Source organism: Taudactylus pleione, unplaced genomic scaffold (assembly GCF_031769625.1).
Source record: "Taudactylus pleione unplaced genomic scaffold, aTauple2 ptg000711l, whole genome shotgun sequence".
NCBI lineage: Eukaryota > Metazoa > Chordata > Amphibia > Anura > Myobatrachidae > Taudactylus > Taudactylus pleione.
In genome coordinates this window covers 12,319,623-12,340,379 of record NW_028285113.1, presented here as the reverse complement: position 1 = coordinate 12,340,379, position 20,757 = coordinate 12,319,623, and the positions used below count along the sequence as shown (strand labels likewise).

Here is a 20,757-nt window from a genome sequence, read left to right as displayed (position 1 = left end):
GAGCAATCTCTTCCTCTTCTGTCACCTTGGTCTGCAGCCGTGTTTGGCATATGTACTGTACCAGAGAGTACCAGAGTATTTTCTGCATCTTCCCATAAGGTGTAAGCTCTATGGACTTTCTTCCACAGCCAATTTAATCTTAGTCCTCACCCACGTGGTATCACCACCTTCACTTTGTACGATTTGCATTGCAAGCCTTTTATGGCACCCACTTCTGGTTTATGTTACAGCAGTGCATTGTTATTTTCTTTTACTATGTTGCCAAGGAAGCGGTATGAAATACCGCTGGCTGCATGGCTGGGAGTTCGAATCCCGGCAACGTCAGGCAGACAAATGAAGAGATCGCGGCAGCGGGAGCCTGACAGCGCTGGAAATCCCGATCGTCCGTAGGTGAGTACTTACTAACCTAACCTAACCCTCCTTAGGGGTGCCTAACCCTAACCTCCCCCCCTGTGCCTAACCCTAATCCCCCTCTAAGTGCCTAAACCTAACTCCCCCCTTCCCCGCTGCCTAAACCTAAGTCCCCCGGGGGGTGCCTAACCTCCCCTCGGAGGTGCCTAGCCCTAACCCTCTCTCCCCCTAGCCTAACCCTAGCCCTCCTGGGGGGTGCCTAACCCTAAGTCCCCCCCGGGAGCCCTAAACCTAACCCTCCCCCCCACGGCTGTCCGCTTGCGGCGCCCGGCATCCCTAAATTTAGACACCTGTCATTTAACCCTCGCCGGGATAAAGCAGTCGGGAAGCCGGCTGTCGGGCTTACGTCAGCCGGCTTCCCGATTGCATCCCGTTGCCAATACTGCATTTATCTATCCCTTAACTTATGCCCCTGATGCTTCCAATAAACTGTATTGGGAAAAAAATGTAAATGTACAGTAACCCATAGCAACCAATCAGATATTTCCTTTCGTTGTCTAACTTGCAATAGATAGATCAAAGAAAGCAACTGTAAGTGCTGATTGGTTGCTATGGGTTACTGCAAACTAGCACCTCTATAGTTTGTTAGTAAATAAAGTACACCACTGTGGATTTATGTTTGGATCACAGGTACATATCTTCAAAGAGCGGTGCTAAATATAACCAGGAGGGCTGTGAGTGCTTTCTGGATTATTCCATGCACAATATTTAGAAGTCGTGTTATCGTGGTGTAGTATCAGTTTCCTAATGGAAGCTGGCCACAATCCCTATAATGCTCGGAAAGGGCAGGCCTGTCCTGCACAACAGGGGAGAATTTTAAAAGGTCACATGACCTAATTATTGGATATCTGAAGAGCAGCTCACTAATTGTGTGACAAAGGAATAGGGGAATCTACAGTATCAAAGTAGTGTTAGTGGGCGGAGAGGGCATAGCTACGTGTTTATAAGTAACACGACTAGGACGAGCTGGTTTAGTTCCTCTCCAGAGAGACATAGCACAAGAATACTGTACTCTGCCTATGAATAGTGGCCAGATAGTCGGAGCACAGTATAGAATTGTAGTGATCAATTTAGCACATCAGCTGTAAACGTGAAATATGTATCTTTATCAGGAGTTTCCATGTAAGGCGCACACCTGACGCTTATATAGTGATCAATTTGTGATTTCATTACCATTTTAAAGTCAATAAATAAAATAAATTATTGTACAGTAGATCTGTCCAGATGCCGCTCCAGCCATATATATATATACACACAGAAAGCATGACCTCATCAGAATTTATGTCACTTCATTTGATGCTGCCCACCCTCCTGCTACTTTAGTTTCAACACCGACTGTTGGGAATCACTCTGCTCGGGGAGGTGTGAAGAGCCAAGAAGGGATTGATAGCGTACAGTACATTGCCCTAGGCTACAGCATTCTGTGCCATTAGTCCAGGTAATCATGTCCTAAGTGATTTTCCTTTTTTTTAACAAATGAACTGAATGCAAAGTTCTGTAGAGTTATTATGCATCCTATGTTATATTTTATAGTGTTCTCTATTTTATGTAACGCATGACTGGTGTTGCCTGAATCAATTTCAGTTGGAATGTGTTGTTTTTATTACTCAGCTGCTAAGAATTTGTGTAGTGGAAGCACAGATACCTAGTACAGCAGTGGTTCCCAAACTTTCTTGAATCGCAGCACCTTAGAGTTTCGGCATTTTTATTCCGGCACGCTTAGGCCAAAAGTGTCTAATCGAGAAATTCAGCAAAAATTACATTAGGGGGTAAATTTACTAAAGTGAGAGTTTTTAGAAGGGAGTTTTAAAAGTGTTGTTGCCCATAGCAACCAGATTCTTTCTGTTATCTTCTAGAAGGTGCTAGTTAAATGTTAAGTAGAATCTGATTGGTTGCTATGGGCAACATCACTTTTAAAACTCACTTCTAAAAACTCTCACTTTAGTAAATTTACCCCTAAGTGACGTGTGCTTATATGTGTTCTGTGCCGGTGGCCAGGGCTGAGCTTCTGTTTGTCCACATATGTAATTTATGATGGGTGAAACCAGTACTGGCAGCTGCCAATCACATTGGCCATAAGTAATTTGATTTGGTCCTGGACCACCAACCGTGGCACCACTGCAAGTGCCCCATGGCACCCCAGGACGCCACGGCACCCAGTTTCGGAAACACTGCAGTACAGTATCTAGTATTATTTCTTGCAACTTCTGCTGCTAACACACTTTGGACATATATCACAGGCTATTGCTTAATGTATGTCGGTCAGCAAGATTGGTGTAAACGTGCATTACATAGATTTATGTTTTTCACATAATATTAGGCAAAATATATATATATTTTTTAAATTAGAAAGTTCTCTGAAATCTATTCATTTATATTTTCTTGTAGAGCTCCAACCCTTTTAATTCACTTTGTCCAGGTAATAATGTTTTGATAAGTGCCAAATATCAAATTATGTTATAACCTAACATCACTAACAGTGGTAGGCGGGGAAAAAGAATGTTACATTTTGTAAAAGCATACGAAGACACATAGGGGTATATTTACTAAAGTGAGAGTTTTTAGAAGTGGAGATGTTACCCAAAGCAACCAATCATATTCTAGCTATTATCTTCTAGAAGGTGCTAGATAAATGTTAAGTAGAATCTGATTGGTTGCTATGGTCAACATCTACATTTCTAAAAACTCTCACTTTAGCAAATATACTCCATAGTGTTGGAGTTTATGGTGTAAAATACTCCTAGGGGTAAATTTACTAAAATGAGAGTTTTTAGAAGTGAGTTTTAAAAGTGATGTTGCCCTTAGCAACCAATCAGATTCTAGCTATTATCTTCTAGAAGGTGCTAGTTAAATGTTAAGTTGAATCTGATTGGTTGCTATGGGCAACATCACTTTTAAAACTCACTTCTAAAAACTCTCACTTTAGTAAATTTACCCCCTAGAATGTGGATTTATGTCTATCTTCTTCAGCCATAGTGTAGCCTTGCAGCACATCAGCTGTAAACTTGAAATATATATCTTTATCAGGAGCTTCCATGTAAGGCGCACACCTGCCACTTATATATCAGTTACATTTTAAAAGGATGTGCCAGGTTCTATTTGATTGGCCTAACAATAGACCACTAGGTGCTAGGTGAACAATGCAAAGGCAAAATAAGCCCAGGAAACTATATATAGTCCAATTATTATTATCACGACAGCGGACAAAGCAGATAATTACAGCGGATAATTGTCATTATTGCTACAGCGGATAAAGGATATCACAAAGGAGGAACTACGTGGTTCTAGATGGAACAAATTTTAATTCATTCATTGCTATTAAGGATAAAATATGATTTTCTACCCACATCAGATCTACAACCTAAAACATGGCAAGCGCAACATAGAACTTTGCCCCTGTGGCTTATTTAGCAACATCTATATTCAACAGGGAAACAAGGTATCCTGTCCACTAGGTCAGATGTGAGAATGCTGGATGCATATGAATCACTCATGTATGATAGGAAAATAGTGCTTCCTATTGTATGTTACTGTATGTCACTGAAACTAACTACTGTACAGTATATGCCACAAATGTGTGGTTAATTCCAAATTTATTTTATTTACTTTTTTTTTAAAATAACATAATTTAGCATCTTTTATGTTGGCTTATACACACAGGCTTTAATATGATACATTTAATGTAATGCCGCGTATCCACTACGCGACATTACTGAGCGATTGCTCAATTACGACATCGTAATCGTGCAATCGTTCAGTAATTGGGCACAAATCACGCATATTAATGTCGGAAACGACCAGCGATGCGCGATCCGGCTGGTCATTTCCAACATCAATCATCGCCCGAACATGCTGGTCAATCTGCCGATAACGACAGATTACCCATGTTCGGGGATGACGACTGATCGTTCAGTGTAGGCACAGCACAGACTGTGAAACGACAGCACGATTACAATGTCGTAATCGTGCAGTCGTTTCACAGTCTGCTAGTGGATGTGTGCCTTAAGTTCTTATGGTCTAGTTAATGGGGCTGATTGAGCAGTGGACGGAATTGCAAAGCTGCACACAATTCCGTCCTGCTCACATTCAAATACTGCAGGAGGTGTCTGAAGTGAAGAGACGCCTCCTGTCAGCATCTGCGACCCCAGCGCTGTGACCGAGGTCGCAGCCTGAGATCACCACCGGTCGTTATGTTGTGCGACACCGACCAGCTGAGTAAGCCTTAGTTTATGCAGGCTGGCTGGCTTGCGAGCCCAGTAAGTTTGCATCCATGGACGCAAACCCTGGTTTTGGTCCTCCTGGAAAATGGGGGCGACGTGCCCCTTTTTCCGGGAATGCAGGCAGTCTTTGCACCACCCTGCAAATGCCTCTGCCTGTCAATCAGACAGAGGCATAGGGGCGCCTGCATTTGATCTCACAGAACATTTCTGCACATGTACAGACCGGGTCTTGTGATAATCGGGAATCTGCGTCCTCCACAGAATCAGCCCCAATGTCTTTTAGTGCTAATAATCCATATAATAATGTAAATAATTTGGCCTATATATATAGACAGTCTCTGGTTTACTATGCCTTGCATCAATTACAACATTGCCCACAGAGTTCCCAAGTGTCATTGTTTTGTACGATATTATAGAGCTCTGTGTGACGGGATGCCAGCGCTCGGGATCCCGGCAGAAAAATCCCAACACCGGCATTCCTACAGGGTTAGGATACCGACCTCTGTCGGTAGGTATCCTAACCCTCTCCCTTCTCCTACCCCTTCCTCCCCTGTGCCTCCCAGCTAACCTCCACCCCTAGTGCCTAAACCTAACCTCCCCCTACCCACACCCTAAACCTTACCTTCCCCCTTAGTGCCTAACCCCTCCCCCCAGTGCCTAACCCCTCCCCCTTAGTGCCTAACCCCTCCCCCTAACCCCGTTACTTAGTATTGGGATGCCGGCGGTTGGATTCTGACAGGTGTTGGGATTCCGGCGCCGTTATTCTAAGCGCCGGGATACTGAACGTAGCCCCTGAGGGACTGCTCAGTAAGCTCAGTAAGACTTTTAGAACTTGTTTCTTAAATTTTTTTATACAAGAGCTCAAAGTATAAGAGTTCATGGTTGCTCTTACTGGGAGTTTTTATATGTTGTGTAAATTCCCCTTACGGCGCTGATTCAGTGTCTGACACAAGTGGAAATGCGGATGTGTCTGCATACTGTGCCATAGGAAGAAATTGGAGCCTGCACATGTGGCGTGTCAGTCATCCGCAGACAGAAAAAAAAAGATTGCAAGTGCGGACGGATTGATCCCTCCATTGATGGAGCTCTCTTTCCAGGAAATTGAGTGTTTCTGGGCTGTGGGCAGTGACCACGCAGAGGCACGGAACTGCTCCACCTAGTGGAGAGGAAATGGGGCGCATGGTTCCGACAGATCTTTTGCAGCTGCAGAAGAAAAAATAGTGTGTCGGCATTCCACACGCAGACACACGGATGTCCAATGTACACGTTAGCATTAGCAAATAACCGGCTGCGGCTGACTCAGTATCAGGACCTGTCTCTCTATGTACAGTGTTTTGAACTTAAATTATAGGATATAAATTTGCACAAATAATGGATGATTCAACTTCATAAGAAAGTTCTTTAGTTGCATAGTGATCTATTTACTAAGCAGTGTTAGGAGACAGAGTGAAAAGTGATAAGGTGCCAGCCAATCAGCTCCCAACTGTCATTTTTCAAATACAGCCTGTGAGATGACAGTTGGGAGCTGATTGGCTGGCACCTTATCACTTTTCACTCTGTCTCCTAACACTGCTTAGTAAATAGACCCCATAGTCATGTACCCAATATTAGTAAGACATTACATTCTGTTATATCCTGATGCACCTTTCTTCATAGCAATGACTCAAGTTTCTTGTTTATGTAGTTCCTCAGTATAGAATTATTGCTGTGTATATGGCAGCTGCTGTAAACAGTTATCTGGACACTGTAATTTGTTCCACACATTCTATTTTGTTTAGCTGCAGACTGACACATTGCACGGCTTAGATTCCTCTAGGTCTATGGTAGCTGGAGGCTTATAAGGAAACGTCTGCCTGTCTCCTGCTAACCCCACCACTGTACCAGCCTGAGCTGGGTATGTCTGGGATTTATATCAGATACTGTAGCAAGTGTGACTGAATGTAGCAGAGAAGCAGCTGGAGCTATTCATCATTATACAGTGTGTAACATAGGAAACTTCCGGAGGGTTACACTGTTAGGTTTATGTAAGCCCCGTATAATCACAGTTTTGTCATTTATCCAGCGGCTAAATATTTGCAGATAAATGCCGGGTTCACAGCGTATTACAGATCAATCATCACTGCTCCAGAGGTGAGGCTCTAGCACAGTCCAAAATTCTAATAGGGCAGCCACACCCACTGCCAGTGATTTCCGCCCGGCTATGTTTGGTAGTGTTTGGGGCTGCAGTGGGTGTGGCTCCCCTATTTGAATTTTGGACTGCGCTGTAGACCCACCTCCGGAGCCGCCACTGGTCAGGAGTCACTGTCTTAAGCTGGGTACACATTAGATGATATATATCGTCCGTTATATTGTTCTGACGTGGATCAGAACAATATATCGACTCGTGTGTAGCCGCAATTGTGACGATTCGGTGGACAATGGCATGCTCCCGGATGCGGATACTGGACGAAATATCGCATAGTCGCACGCTATATCGTTCCGTGTGTACGGGCGACAAAAGCAGTGTGTATGGGCGACCAATATATCCTTACATCGGTCGTCCCGTCGGCCACGATCCAGAATCGTCTAATGTGTACCCAGCATTAGTTTTTACAATGTTATGTAGCTGTGACTTATAAGGATGAGGTGCTAATCAGTTACTCTGCTGAAAAGTGACTATGCACACACGTTATATACATCTGGGGACATTGATGCCTGAGGTGGAACGGAAAACAGAAAAGTGTTTCAGGGATTTCAACTTATGGTGCATACACACGGTCAGATTTAAGAAATCATTCAATCGTTCATATCTGAAGGAAAATCTGACATATCTGACATGTTTGAACGATAAATGATGCGCGTTCCCGATGGTCAGATAACGATATCTGACATCTGATGTGTTTGCAGTCAGTTTTGGACGATTTCAGTCATTTTAATGCAGTCAAAAATCGTTCATAGTTCAAATCGTTGTTCAAATCATTCAATCGTTCAAATCGTTCAATCGTTCATCTGACACATCTGACCGTGTGTATGCTCCATTAGATTTGTTTTATTCTAGATATGGACACATTTGTTATAGAGAAGCTGTGTGACCATTAAACAAACTGTTATGAAAACCAACATATAAATACATATATATTTATTATATACATAGTTTTGTGCAAAAGTTTTAGGCAGGTGTGGATAAAATGCTGCAAAGTAAGAATGCTTTCAAAAATAGAGGTGTTAATAGTTTTTTTTTCATCAATTAACAAAATGCAGAGAAATTTAAATCAAACCAATATTTGGTGTGACCACCCTTTGCCTTCAAAACAGCTTCAATTCTTCTAGGTACACTTGCACATAGTTTTTGAAGGAACTCGACAGGGAGGTTGTTCTGACAGCTAACTAACCACAGATCTTCTGTGGATGTAGGCTTGCTCAAATCCTTCTGTCTCTTCATTTATATCATATTAAATACGTATAATTAAACTGTAAGATGACTTAAAAAAAATAAGGTTTTAGTATTAGATACTTTTTTTATCACTTGATTTAATATATGGTGTCAAGATGTTCATGAAACTGATATGCAAATGAAATATATATAAGATTATAGGAACCCTCTAAGCTTTTTCACTCACTAATGAAGAGCTCTTTCCAAGTGTGTTCATAGGGCATGATTCAGCAAGGATAGCAATTGCAGAGTTGCACGCAGGCATATACTGTACCGTGTATTGCATGCAGGCAGCTTTGCAATTGCGATCCTTGCAATAATGCAAATGCAGCAGAAGGTGGATGATTTGCGGAGGTCGCAGGCTGGGATCACCATCGTGACTATCAGTGGTCGATGGTCACGATGGTGGATGGTGCCGGGCGAGTAAGCCTCGCTTACTTAGGCTGGCCAGCTTGCGACCACAGAAGATTGTGTACGTCTACGCAGTTTCTGGGCTGGCCACTCCCACCCCCGCACTGCCCCTTAAATGCCTCTACCTTTCAATCAGGCAGAGGCATTAAAGGGCTTGCGTGCAATTGAGCAGGACCCATTCTGCACCTTCGCAGAATGGGTCCTGCGCATGCGCAGATTCCTGATAATCGAGAATCTACGTTCAGCAGTGCACTTGGGTGCACTGTTGAATCAGGCGCACAGTCCACTCCAAAAAGGGGTTCAAAGAGTGGAAGGTTCACAACTGGCCTTCAAGTTAATTTTACAAATGTCACCAATGAAGACACAAATTACTCATATTGTCAGGGGAAAATTAAAGGTACAGTACGCCCACGGGGTGCTCAATTTATGGGTCTGTACTTATCTGATGTTCTTCGTTCATGATTACCCACTAAAACATTCATAATCTTTTCATATTCACCGTAGATCCCTTATTAATATTGGAGATGAGTGGTTTAGTTTTACTGAAAATCGAAACACACCCGTACTTTGGTGTTCCGAGGCGAACCGAGTTCTGACTCAGATCAATTTTGGGGTTCCATGTAGAACCTAGTCCCAGCACGGTTCTACCTGTAAGTTTGGAACTCGGATCTAAAATCCGGATCTTGGTTTTGGATTACATTTAAGCAGGTCCAAATTACATGATTTTTGCTTTTTTTAAACAATTTTAAAGAAGTCCAAAACCGATCCAAAACACTTGAGAGTGGTTTTGCCAAAACCATAATATTTGAAGGTGGTTTTGCCAAAGCCAAAACACGGGGGTCAGCGCACATCTCTAATTCATATACTCAGCAAACCTCGTACTCCAGGAATTGCCATAAATGGCAGGAACATATCCCAAACGTCTTTTAGAAATATAAAGAAGCTGAAAGTTTTTGGTTCACAAGAAGCACTGTCTTGCCAAACACTTCCCGTTATGGAGTATGCCACTGTCAAAAACATAGTGGCCCAGATTCATCAACCAGTGATATTTTTGTTATCACTCATTACTAATCTTAAATGGTGCTCCAACCAATCAGCTCCTAACTGTCATCTTTCAAACACATGACAGTTACTGTAGGAACTTATTGGTTGGAGTCCTGTTTAAGATTAGATTGAGTGATAAGAATATCACTCTGATAAATCTGAGCCATGCGATAAAGCACGAGTACAGAGAAAAAGTACTGTGATAGCGGAATAAATGACAAAGGTGATTAATAGTGTGTGACATGCTTAGCATCCAGACCTTCTCAACGGTCAAGGCAGCTCTCATCATCCCACAGTGGTGGCAGTTGTCCTGTGGGCTCAATTACTAGTTGTGGGAATGCAGTCCTTCAATTTATTAGATACTTTGGCTATCGTTGAAGTGAGCTACGTTCTCATGAATAATATTGTGTCCTTTCAGACAAAAAATTATCACTTCCAATGTTTACATTTAAAAAATGATGCGTATTAAAGAATGTCATCTGCTGTAGTCTCAAAGGTCCGCTTATTCCTCTCTCCCCAGGTTACTGAACTGAGGTGAAGACCTTGTGCGGCCTTTCCGCTGTGACCTCCAGCTTCCTCTTGGTCCTCCCCTCAACCCTCTGACCGTACTTGACGATGGAACGATCTACACAAGAGCTCTTCCTCAACTTTATGATCGTGTTGATCACTGTGCTGTTGATGTGGCTTCTTGTCAAGTCCTACCTCGAATAAAAAGACTGGACGATGTTTCTTGGATACACCTGAGATGAATGTTTTCAGCCCCTTCGGTGCTGCAGAGGTGCGCTTAGAGCCTATCTCAGCACTGAAGGGGCTGTGTGAACAAGCCAACAGCACTTGTACAGATCGTATAACATCCATGCCCCCAAAACTTCGCTCATCTGCAGCCTCATTATTTGTAACCGAGGTTTAGGTCTTTATTGACCACATGTTGCTGCTTCTTCTAAACACAATGTGATATTCTCACCACTGTTAACGACGGCGGATTTTGTGAAATACCTGTGAAGTTCATATGTACAGTGCTTTCTCCACTTAAATCTACAACACCAATCATGTCTTAATTATCAGGCCACCAACGCGCCCTGGGACGCAATAAGTTTTCAGCAAAATAAAAGAGAAGTTTAAACAATTTACAGTATGTGTGATCTTTAAGTAACAGTTGTAAAACATGTGGGTTGGAAAATTATTATATTCATGAGAATGTCTCCTGTCTATTAACTAGAAAATAGTGACATCATTGAGGTATGAGTCCCAAAATAAGCATATAATAATAATAATAATAATAATAATAATAATTTATATCATTATTATTTTTATATGAATTGGCTCATTGAGGGCAGTGTTAAAATCTATGGATTATTATGATTAATATTCTTATTACATATCTATAATATAATGCCGGTAGCTGATTAGGAAACATAATTTTTTTAATGGAGCAATCCACTAATCTAATAAATTATACTTTATTTGAAATATTGTTTATATCAAATACACATAACAGCACTGACTATTCCCGTGTTACACTTTTCTCTATTTTGGGCATGTTTATAAAGCTTAGAGTGGTTTTTCCAACATTTTGACAGCTCATTTTATTTATAATGCTGTAAAGTAGTGCTTTTATAGGCTGTGATTACCACTCTTTCTCAGGGCTGGTGCTACCATTAGGCGCCGCCTAGGGGCCCCGGGCACTGGAGGTCCACCAAAAAATAAAAATGAATGGCATAATTCACGGCTGAGTGACATATAATTTTGTGCCACAGCTATGTGGGATATTATGAATTGGCAACAATGTTATGAGGTACGTTATGATTTTGACACTTTCCTGTGTGGCATATTTTATATAGTATATTATGAATTTGGGACACTGCTGTGTGGCATATTATAAACTTGGGAGACTGATGCGTGGCATATTATGAAATGGAGGAAGCTGGGACGGTTGGTGAAATCTTGCCTAGGGCACCCAGAAACCTTGCACCAGCCCTGCTCTTTCTTACCCAAGGAAAACTAGAAGCCAATCCAAAAGAACCAGTATATAACACCTCTTTAGAACTTTGCAAAAATCAGAATTTTACTGAAAATGATGCTTCTCAAATCAAAGAACAGTACATTCAGATCAGCTATTACCTAACATCATGGGAAACTGCGATTTCTATGTCAGGCATCTTTTACACATTAACTTTTCACTATTTTATATATTATGTAACAGTGAACTTTCTGAATATGTACTTTAAGCTTATTATCACCTATAAGTGCCATCAGGGCCGGATTAAAAGGGGGGCGACAGGGGCGATCGTCCCTGGGCCTCCACACCTGAAGGGCCCCCACACCCAGCCATCGGGGTTAAAGTGAACCGGAGGAGACAGAACCAGTTCCGCCTCCTCCGGACACCTAACCCCGGTGCCGCACAGAGGGGGTCATTCAGACCCGCTCGCGAGCGAAGGTAGCTCGCTAGCGGGTCGATGGTGCCGAATTGCGCATGCGCACGATGGAGGGAGCTCCGTCGTGCGCATGCGCGAGACCCGAATAACGACGGCAAAGCCGTCGTTATGGGTCTCGCACCAAAGGGGGCGTGCTGTCGATGGTGAGTGACAGCACGCCCCCTTTGGTGGGCGTGCCGGGGGCGTGACTGCCAGACGGAGGCGTTCCCATGGGAACGCCTACCGTCTGAGTCCGGCCCCACTGACATCAGTAATGATGTCAGTGGGAGTGATTTTGGCTCTGATAGAGCCAAAATCACTCCTGGGCTATGCGAGCGGCCAGGAGGCCGCTCCAAATTTAGCTAGGTTGGCTCTGATTCAGAGCGAGCGCTCTGGTCAGAGCGTTCAGCTCTGAATCAGGCCCAGAGACACCAGGCGTCCGATGAGATTGTAACCAACGGGTGCCCGGCTCCCGCCCCACAGCGGCAGCCAGAGCCGGAGACTAGAGCTCACTCGTGGGCTCCGGCTTCCGGCTCAGGCAGTGAATTATGGGAGAGACATCATGCGTCTCTCCCATAGTGCAGAGGAGCAGCGCCAGCCGAGCGGATCAGAAGGCAGTGGGAGCGGGGCTTAAGGTAAGTATGATTTATTTTTTCTCTTTAGCGCAAGCGGCTTTTCCACTGCTGGGGGGGACATAACTCGGGGGAGGGGACATTACTACAGGGGGCATTACTTGGGGGGGGCATTGCTACTGGGGGCATTACTCGGGGGGGGGGCATTACTCGAGGGGGACATTACTACAGGGGACATTACTCAGGGGGGGACATTACTACAGGGGATATTACTCGGGGGGGGCATTTACTACTGGTGTCACTACCACAGGGGGCATTACTACTGGTGCCACTACCACAGGGGGCACAACTACAGGGGTATTACTACTGAGGGCATTACTATTGGGCACACACAGGGGGCATGACTACTGGGGGCACAACTACAGGGGTATTACTACTGGGGGTATTTATACAGGGGGCAGTACTATTGGGAACCTACTACTGGGGGTATAACTACAGGGTGCATTGCATAGGGGGCACTGCATAAGGGGCAACACTCCTGGGGGCACTACTACTGGGTGCACTGCATAAAGGGCACGTAATAGGGGCCCCCACATGTTTGTTCCCCAGGGGCCCCCACAGACCTTAATCCAGCCCTGAGTGCCATAGTTATTATTAAATTTTATTTATAGGGCGCCACAAGTGGTACGCAGCACCATACATACAGTAAAGGGTACACAGAACATTACATTACAATACAGTAACCAAATTATAAACAGAACACAAGTAACAATTAGCACCACAATTCTCCATACACAATACAGCTGGGAAGGTGAAGGCTGTCATAGAAGTGCTAGAGAAGAAGGCTGTGAGACAGTGGGAAGGAGGACCCTGCTCCTAGGAACGTACAATCTAAGGGAGAGGGGAGACAGACAGATGACATGAGGCATGAGTGTGTAGAGGGGGACCTAGGTGCAGGAAGTAGGCAAGGTAGAGATGGCTGAGGCAGGAGGAAAAGAGACTTGGCGACGGTTATGTGGTGGAAGGGTATGCTTTGATGAACAGGTGGGTTTTCAGTGTATGTTTGCAGCTCTGCAAGGTCGGGGAGAGCCTGATCAAGCAAGGGAGCTCATTCCAGTGAAGGAGGGCTGCACGGGCAAAATCTTGGATACGAGCATGAGATGAAGTAACCAGGGTGGAGGAGAAGTAACAGTCATTGGCAGACCGGAGTGAGCGGGAGGGAGTATGTAAGGAGATGAGGTTGGAGATGTAGGGAGCAGTAGAGTTAGAGAGGGTCTTGTATGTGAAGGTGAAGAGCGTGCGCAGGCCAAACCATCAAGTCAGTTACGAGCGCATCGGCGCTCGCGACCGACTCTGAATGAGGTCCTGAATGTGGTGTATGAAGGAGGTGGAGTCAAGGGTGACACCCAAGCAGCGAAGTTGGGGGACAGGGGAGATAATGGTGTTGTCCACAGTGACAGCGAGATTGGTTGGAGTGGAGACTCTATTAGGGGGAAAGATGATGAGTTCAGTTTTGTCCATGTTGAGCTTCAGAGAGCGCTCGGACATCCAGGCAGCGATGGTGGAGAGAAAACTTTATACCTGAGAGAGGACAGAAGGGGAGAGTTCAATAGAGGAGAGGTATAGTTGCGTGTCATCAGCATAGAGGTGGTATTGGAGGCCAAAGGAGCTGATGAGTTCTCCTAGTTTAGAAGTGTACAGGGAGAAGAGCAGTGGGCCCAGGACAGAACCCTGTGGGACACCAATGGGAAGGGTGGAAGGGGGGAGGTGGAGCCCAAGGCAGACACAGAAAAGGAGCAGTTGGTGAGGTAAAAGGTGAACCAGACATGGACGGTGTTAGAGATGCCAAATGTCTGAAGGGTGCGAAGGAGGAGAGTATGATCCATAGTGTCGAAGGCTGCAGAGAGGTCTAGGAGGATGAGCAGAGAGAAGTGGCCCCTGGATTTGGCTGCAAGCCAGTCATTGGTGACTTTGGCCGGGCCAGTGTCAGTGCAGTGAAGTGGACGAAAGCCAGATTGAAGAGCATCAAGGATGGAGTTGTCAGAGAGATAGCTGGTGATGCGGCTGTAGATAAGCAGCTCAAGTAGTTTGGAGGCAAAAGGGAGAAGAGAAATGGGGCGGTAATTTGCAGGTGAGGATGTGTCAAGGTTTAGTTTTTTAAGAATAGGTGTTACAAGAGCATGTTTGAATGATGAGGGAAACATGCCGGTGGAGAGAGATAATTTGAAAAGGGGAGCAAGGCGAGAGCAGGTGGTGGAGGAGAGGGAGCGTAAAAGGCAAGAAGGGAGGGGATCAAGGGGGCAGGTGGAAAGGGTAGAGGACAAGATGAGGGAGTGGACCTCGTCACCCGTGCTGGGGCTGAAGGAGCACAAGGTGGGGTGGCCGGGAGGTGGGGATGGTGGGGGAGGTTGTAGGATATACTGTGATGAATTGCCTCAATTTTGGAAGAGAAGAATGAGGCAAAGTCAAATGCAGTGAGGGAAGATGGAAGGGGTGGAGGGGAGGTGAAGTAGAGAGTTGAAAGTACCAAAGAGGCAGCAGGGATTGGAGGACTGAGAGGAGATGAGCGACTGGAAGAAGGATTGCTTGTCGGGGGAGAGGACCGAGCTGTAGGAAGAGAGTACAAACTTGAAGTGAAGGAAGTCTGCCAGAGAGCGAAATTTCCTCCAGAAGGGCTCGGCTTTGCGCGGAGTGCCAGGGTTGTGGTTTGGACTGACGGAGGGGGACAGAGGAGGTGGGGGCAATGGAGTCAAGTGCAGAAGTGAGGGTGATGTTGTAGAAGGAGGCCACCTGGTTAGGGCAGGCCATGGTTGATAAAGGAGAGAGGATAGTATCAAGTGAGATGACTGGACAGCAGGGTCGAGAGTCTCAACATTGCATCTGGTGATGGTGGCTTTGGGTGAGGGGAGGAGTGGAGTAGTTGAGAGAGTGAAGGAGAGTAGATGGTGGTCAGAGAGGGGGAAGGGAGAGTTGGAGAAGTCAGAGAGAGCACACAGATGGGTGAAGACGAGGTCAAGGGAGTGGCCGAGACAGTGGGTAGCAGCAGAGGTCCATTTAGAAAGTCCAATAGAGGAGGAGAGGGCAAGACGATTGGTGGATGCAGGATTTGTGACGTCAGTAGGGATGTTAAAGTCACCAAGGCTTATAGAGGGGAGGTCAGCACAGAGTAAGTGGGGAAGCCAGGCAGCAGAGTTGTCAAGGAATTGGGTGGGGGAGCCTGGGGGACGGTAGATGACTGCAACACGGAGATGAATGGGGTAGAAGAGACAGATAGTTACTAACTGTCCCTAATTTACAGGTACAAATAGAGTTGTTAATAATTTGTATTTTTATAAAATGATAGCTAGATTCTGTTTGCTATGGGTGATTTCTCCACCAGTCCTCTTTTGAAGGTTTGATACACCTTCCCCATGGAACTCTAATTAGGCAGCATCTTGCAGATCTGGGTCTACAGGCACAATAGGCCGCAGATAGATAATATCGTATACTGTAGGTGCAATATAGTATACTGTAGGCGCAATACTGTAGGTGTAATATAGTATACTGTAGGTGCAATATAGTATACTCTAGGTGCAATATAGTATACTGTAGGTGCAATATAGTATACTCTAGGTGCAATATAGTATACTGTAGGTGTAATATAGTATACTGTAGGTGCAAATGTTGCCCTTACAGCCGACTCTGGGCCTGATTCACTACGGAATGCAACTGCGAATGCAATAGTGATTACACACGCAGTTTAACTGCGATAGTATGCTAATCCATAGCGATCACAGTGCCATACGCAGCACTACATAAGGACGCTCACTTTACCTTAAGCATCCGCAATGTTTAACAATACTGCGAATACATCGGTACAATCGAGTACCATCGCAGCCTCACACACACTTGCACAAGCCATGACCTTACTCAGATATGGCTAGCGCCCGCTATCAGGCCTCAGGCTGCGTAGGCCATCACAGTGGATAATTTATGCACGCCCCTGCAATGGCGTGCGAACACACTGGCACACCTGCTTTCACTTGACCACCCCCCCCCCCCGTTACCACCCACAATCGGCACTTCCTGTCAATCACTCTGCGATGGGTCTGCGTACTAGCGCTGCAATCGCAGTCCCGATCGCAATGGCTAGTTTGCGCACGCACACTGCAATGTGTATGCATACGCAGTGCGCAACAATCGGACTATTGAGTGCTGAATCAGGCCCTCTATTTTGAGGTCCATTGTGATTATACTGTATATGTGACTGTTTGTCTTTGTTAATTAACAAGCCCCAAACCTTTGGTGAACAGGAACAGCCGGTGGGAAACATGAGACCAGATTCCAGACGTGACTTTGGCAGCAGAAGAGAATCAGTGGTATATTAGTGGTGACCTTTCCATCCAAAATATGTATCGCTATTTACCCTAAGTATACGGAAAGGATGTGCGCACTTATGTGGGGTATTTACAGAGGAAGGAATGCTCAGATATATAAAAGTGAATTATATATAGAAAACAGAGCACCAGAAACAACCAGGCAAATGCTCAAATACCATTTTCCTTTGTGACACTGGAGGTAAAGGCTCTTCTACAGCAAAGAAAGTGAAAGTGTTTTACTTGTAATGACAAACAAGCGTCCACATCCAGTTTAACTCTGCTCTAAAACCTGCTTAGAAATGGCAGCGCTGTACAGTAGCTTATTGCTAAATAAACTGCCAATGCCAAAGTATCACAGTCAAAGCCACTTCCATCCCTCATGCTAAAAAGCTGTATCAGCTGTCACTGAAAATGTCACTGCATGGCAGATAGGTCCAACTCCCCACTTACAATCAGAATAAAATTCTAAGTATTTTTTTTTAATTATTATTATTATTACACTGGGGAACAGTCAATTTGTTGCCAGGGATTTAAGAGTCGATTTCGATTCATTTTGTGCTCCTGATGATGAATATGCCATGCTTATTTTTCAATTGGCTCTAGTTTTTGGGATATGCATATGTCTTCAATATTTATGAAAAATTAAATTTAACAATGTTAAAAATAGTTAAAAATTTTTTTTTTTTTATTCTGATTAAATTTGATTCGTAAAATGTTATAAAAAGACACAGGATAATTACATACATAAGTGTTAGGAAGCTATGAGAACAATTTTTTGTAGGGTATTCTTTTGCATTCTTATTGTGGGCAGTCCCTCTGCAGACTCCAACAGTAATTGGCCATCATGTGACGATCCCACCTTCCTTGACATCTTTCTTCCATTACATGAATATCCTGGTGGAACCGTTCGCCCTTTTGTTTGCTTAAATCTCCTAGATTGGACGGGAAGTGATCTAAATGGCTGTACAAAAAATTTACTTTAATACTCATGTTGGCACCTACTTTCTTGAAACATTTTAGCATGTTGTGGACTACTTCATGACAGTTGTCTGCCTTGTGATTGCCTAAAAAATTTTGAATGACAGGCACATAACTCAGCCATGCTTCAGATTCGGTTTCAGTCATAGATGTGGTCAAATTTGGATCCTTCACCAGTTTCCGTATCTGTGGGCCGTCAAAAATTCCTGCCCTTAATTTTTCAATACTAAGAGATGGAAATGTTCGACAAATATACATGAAACAATCTCCTGACTTGTCCAATGCTTTTACCAATTGTTTCATTAAACCCAGTTTGATATGGAGAGGCGGCAGTATGATATGATGTTGGCTTCTCCAACAGTTATAACTTCTCTTGGAGGCCATACGATTTGCTGCCAGTGCTTTTGTTTGCACGACTATCCCATAAGCATATGTGACAAGGATACTTAAGGTGCCTACACACTTAGCAATATTCTACACGATTTGCCCGTTTCCGACGCATCGTGACGACAAATCGTGTAAAATATGCCCAAATCGTGAGTGTCCACTCACGATGCAGATGTGCGTCCACGCAGGTCATACATCACATCTTCAGATCTGCTGTGCTGTAGGGCAGATCTGACAATCTCAGTCACGATGCACTGGAATAGTTAGGAGGCATGACAGATCGTTTGTTACATTGGACAGTTTTTAACACCAAATCGTGCCCACGACTGCCAGGGAGCTGCTGGGGAGAATTCAAGGGGAAATCAGACACAATGTCGGATCATGAGAACATCGCCAAGAGTGTAGGCACCTTAAGTATATACACTTTACTGCCTAAGAAGAAAGTTTACCAATTTCAAATCGACACAAACAGACCACTGATGCTGAGAATAAGCAATTTTTTCTAAACTAACTTGTTATTTTCATACTGTTCTTTAAGTTTTGTTGAATGACAGATAGGAATCGGCCCAAATTTATTCCCATTGTGCAGTAATACACAGTTTAAGCTCCTTTTAGAACTATCCAAAAAGAGCCGCCAGTCTTCTGCTCGATATTCTGGTAAACCCATCATCTGAAGAAGTTCCAGAATATTGTCGCAATACAGGATTGTTATCTTGGCTAAAGAACGGCAGTATGGCTTGCTCTCTATTTCGATACGACGTTATAGTAACATCCGGCTCAAGTCAGTGCTTTTCTTGCAGTCTGGATGCTAAAAGCTCAGCTCCTGTTTTCGATAAATTCTAGTCACAAATTAAATTGTTTAGTTCCTTTTCAGAAAATTTGTTTGGAGTAGAGGAACTTTCTTCAAACTCACTTTCATCTGTGTTGTCACTTGCACTGGATGAAATTAACATTTCCACATCATCACATTCAACTTTGCACAAAGAACTGAATGATGATACAGGTAAATCTTCACTATGTGGTATCGGTTGGTTTGCAGAATTCATACTTGTGAGTATTCCCATTTGTGTTTCTTAAATCGATTCATACCCTTCACATTTAGAGCACAAAAATAGCAGTCACTCAAGTGATCTTTTAGCTCACACCATGATATATGTATGCCGAAATTAAGTCCTTTTTCGATCACATTTAGTCCAATTGTGGAGTGATTCCACACAGGTTTTACAAACTTTGTGAGGTACCCAAATCTTGTATTGCTGGCTTATGTGACGTCCAAAATAAGCCTGATACGCTTGTTTTACGAATACAGTTACATTTTTCTTCTTTCTTTTGCAACACTATATTTGCCACAAATATAACAAAAAACATCAGGGTTGTTAGTCTCTGAGAAGAACTAATTTTTTACAGCAAAAACATTTTGTTTCACACATTCAGTGTTAACTCCCAACACAAACTGAGGACGTACTGAACAAAACAAGCCCAATCGGCGGGAAATTGGTTGTGGTGGGACAAACAGAGGGCCGAACAAAGGAACAGGAGGTGTGCTAACTGCGTCACTCAGTCCTCTCTGTTGCTCTGTATGCTGGGAGGAGGCGTAGCTGTGGTCTGAGGATGTCCCAGCAGGCTCAGCAGCAGAGCCGCCGACAGCCGCGCCGGGCCCAGGGGACGTTGCCAAATCACGGGAGGGGTGGCCAATGCCCTTTAGAAAAAAAAAGAAAAGAAAATCATGCGCTATGCGCTGGGGAGGGGGGCTCTGTGTGCCTCTCAGCCGGCGCACAGCCAATGGGCGGCGCGATCAGCATGATCGCTCCCCCCATAGGCATAGCAGACTGCTCCAGCTGCTGCTTTAGCAGCCACGAGCAGTCTCCCAGTGCAGCCCAGCTGGGCTGCTGTGACATAAGAGGGAGGGGAGTGGTGCTGGGCCTCTCCAGCAAGCCCGGGCCCGGGTTATTAGTACCCGCTCCCTCCCCCTCTCTGCGCCCCTGCTCAGCAGTGCACTGCCACGCCTCCTCCCAGCTTTAGTGAGGAGATATGAATGTGTTATGTGTTGCTCCTCTCTGTATGCTGGGAGGAGGCGGGCTGTGGTCTGAGGATGTCCCAGCAAGCTCAGCAGTGCACTGCCACGCCTCCTCCCAGCGTTAGTGAGGAGATATGAATATGTTATGGGTTGCTCCTCTCTGTATGCTGGGAGGAGGCGTGGCTGTGGTCTGAGGATGTCCCAGTAGGCTCAGCAGTGCATGTCCACGCCTCCTCCCAGCATTAGTGAGGAGATATGAATGTGTTATGTGTTGCTCCTCTCTGTATGCTGGGAGGAGGCGTGGCTGTGGTCTGAGGAAGTCCCAGCAGGCTCAGCAGTGCACGGCCACGCCTCCTCCCAGCGTTAGTGAGGAGATATGAATGTGTTATGTGTTGCTCCTCTCTGTATGCTGGTAGGAGGTGTGGCTGTAGTCTGAGGATGTCCCAGCAGGCTCAGCAGTGCACGGCCACGCCCCCTCCCAGCGTTAGTGAGGAGATATGAATGTGTTATGTGTTGCTCCTCTCTGTATGCTG

The 20,757-nt window shown here is 44.7% G+C and overlaps 1 protein-coding gene across 1 annotated transcript; it reads left to right on the top strand.

The window, feature by feature from the left end:
* Positions 1-1,732: 1,732 nt before the first annotated feature.
* LOC148477496 (sarcolipin-like) lies at positions 1,733-10,624 on the top strand. Its single transcript, XM_088456695.1, has 2 exons — positions 1,733-1,849; positions 10,019-10,624. The coding sequence occupies exon 2, from the start codon at positions 10,114-10,116 to the stop codon at positions 10,207-10,209; it is 96 nt and encodes a 31-aa protein (XP_088312821.1). The 5' UTR covers positions 1,733-1,849; positions 10,019-10,113; the 3' UTR covers positions 10,210-10,624.
* The last annotated feature ends 10,133 nt before the right edge of the window (positions 10,625-20,757 follow it).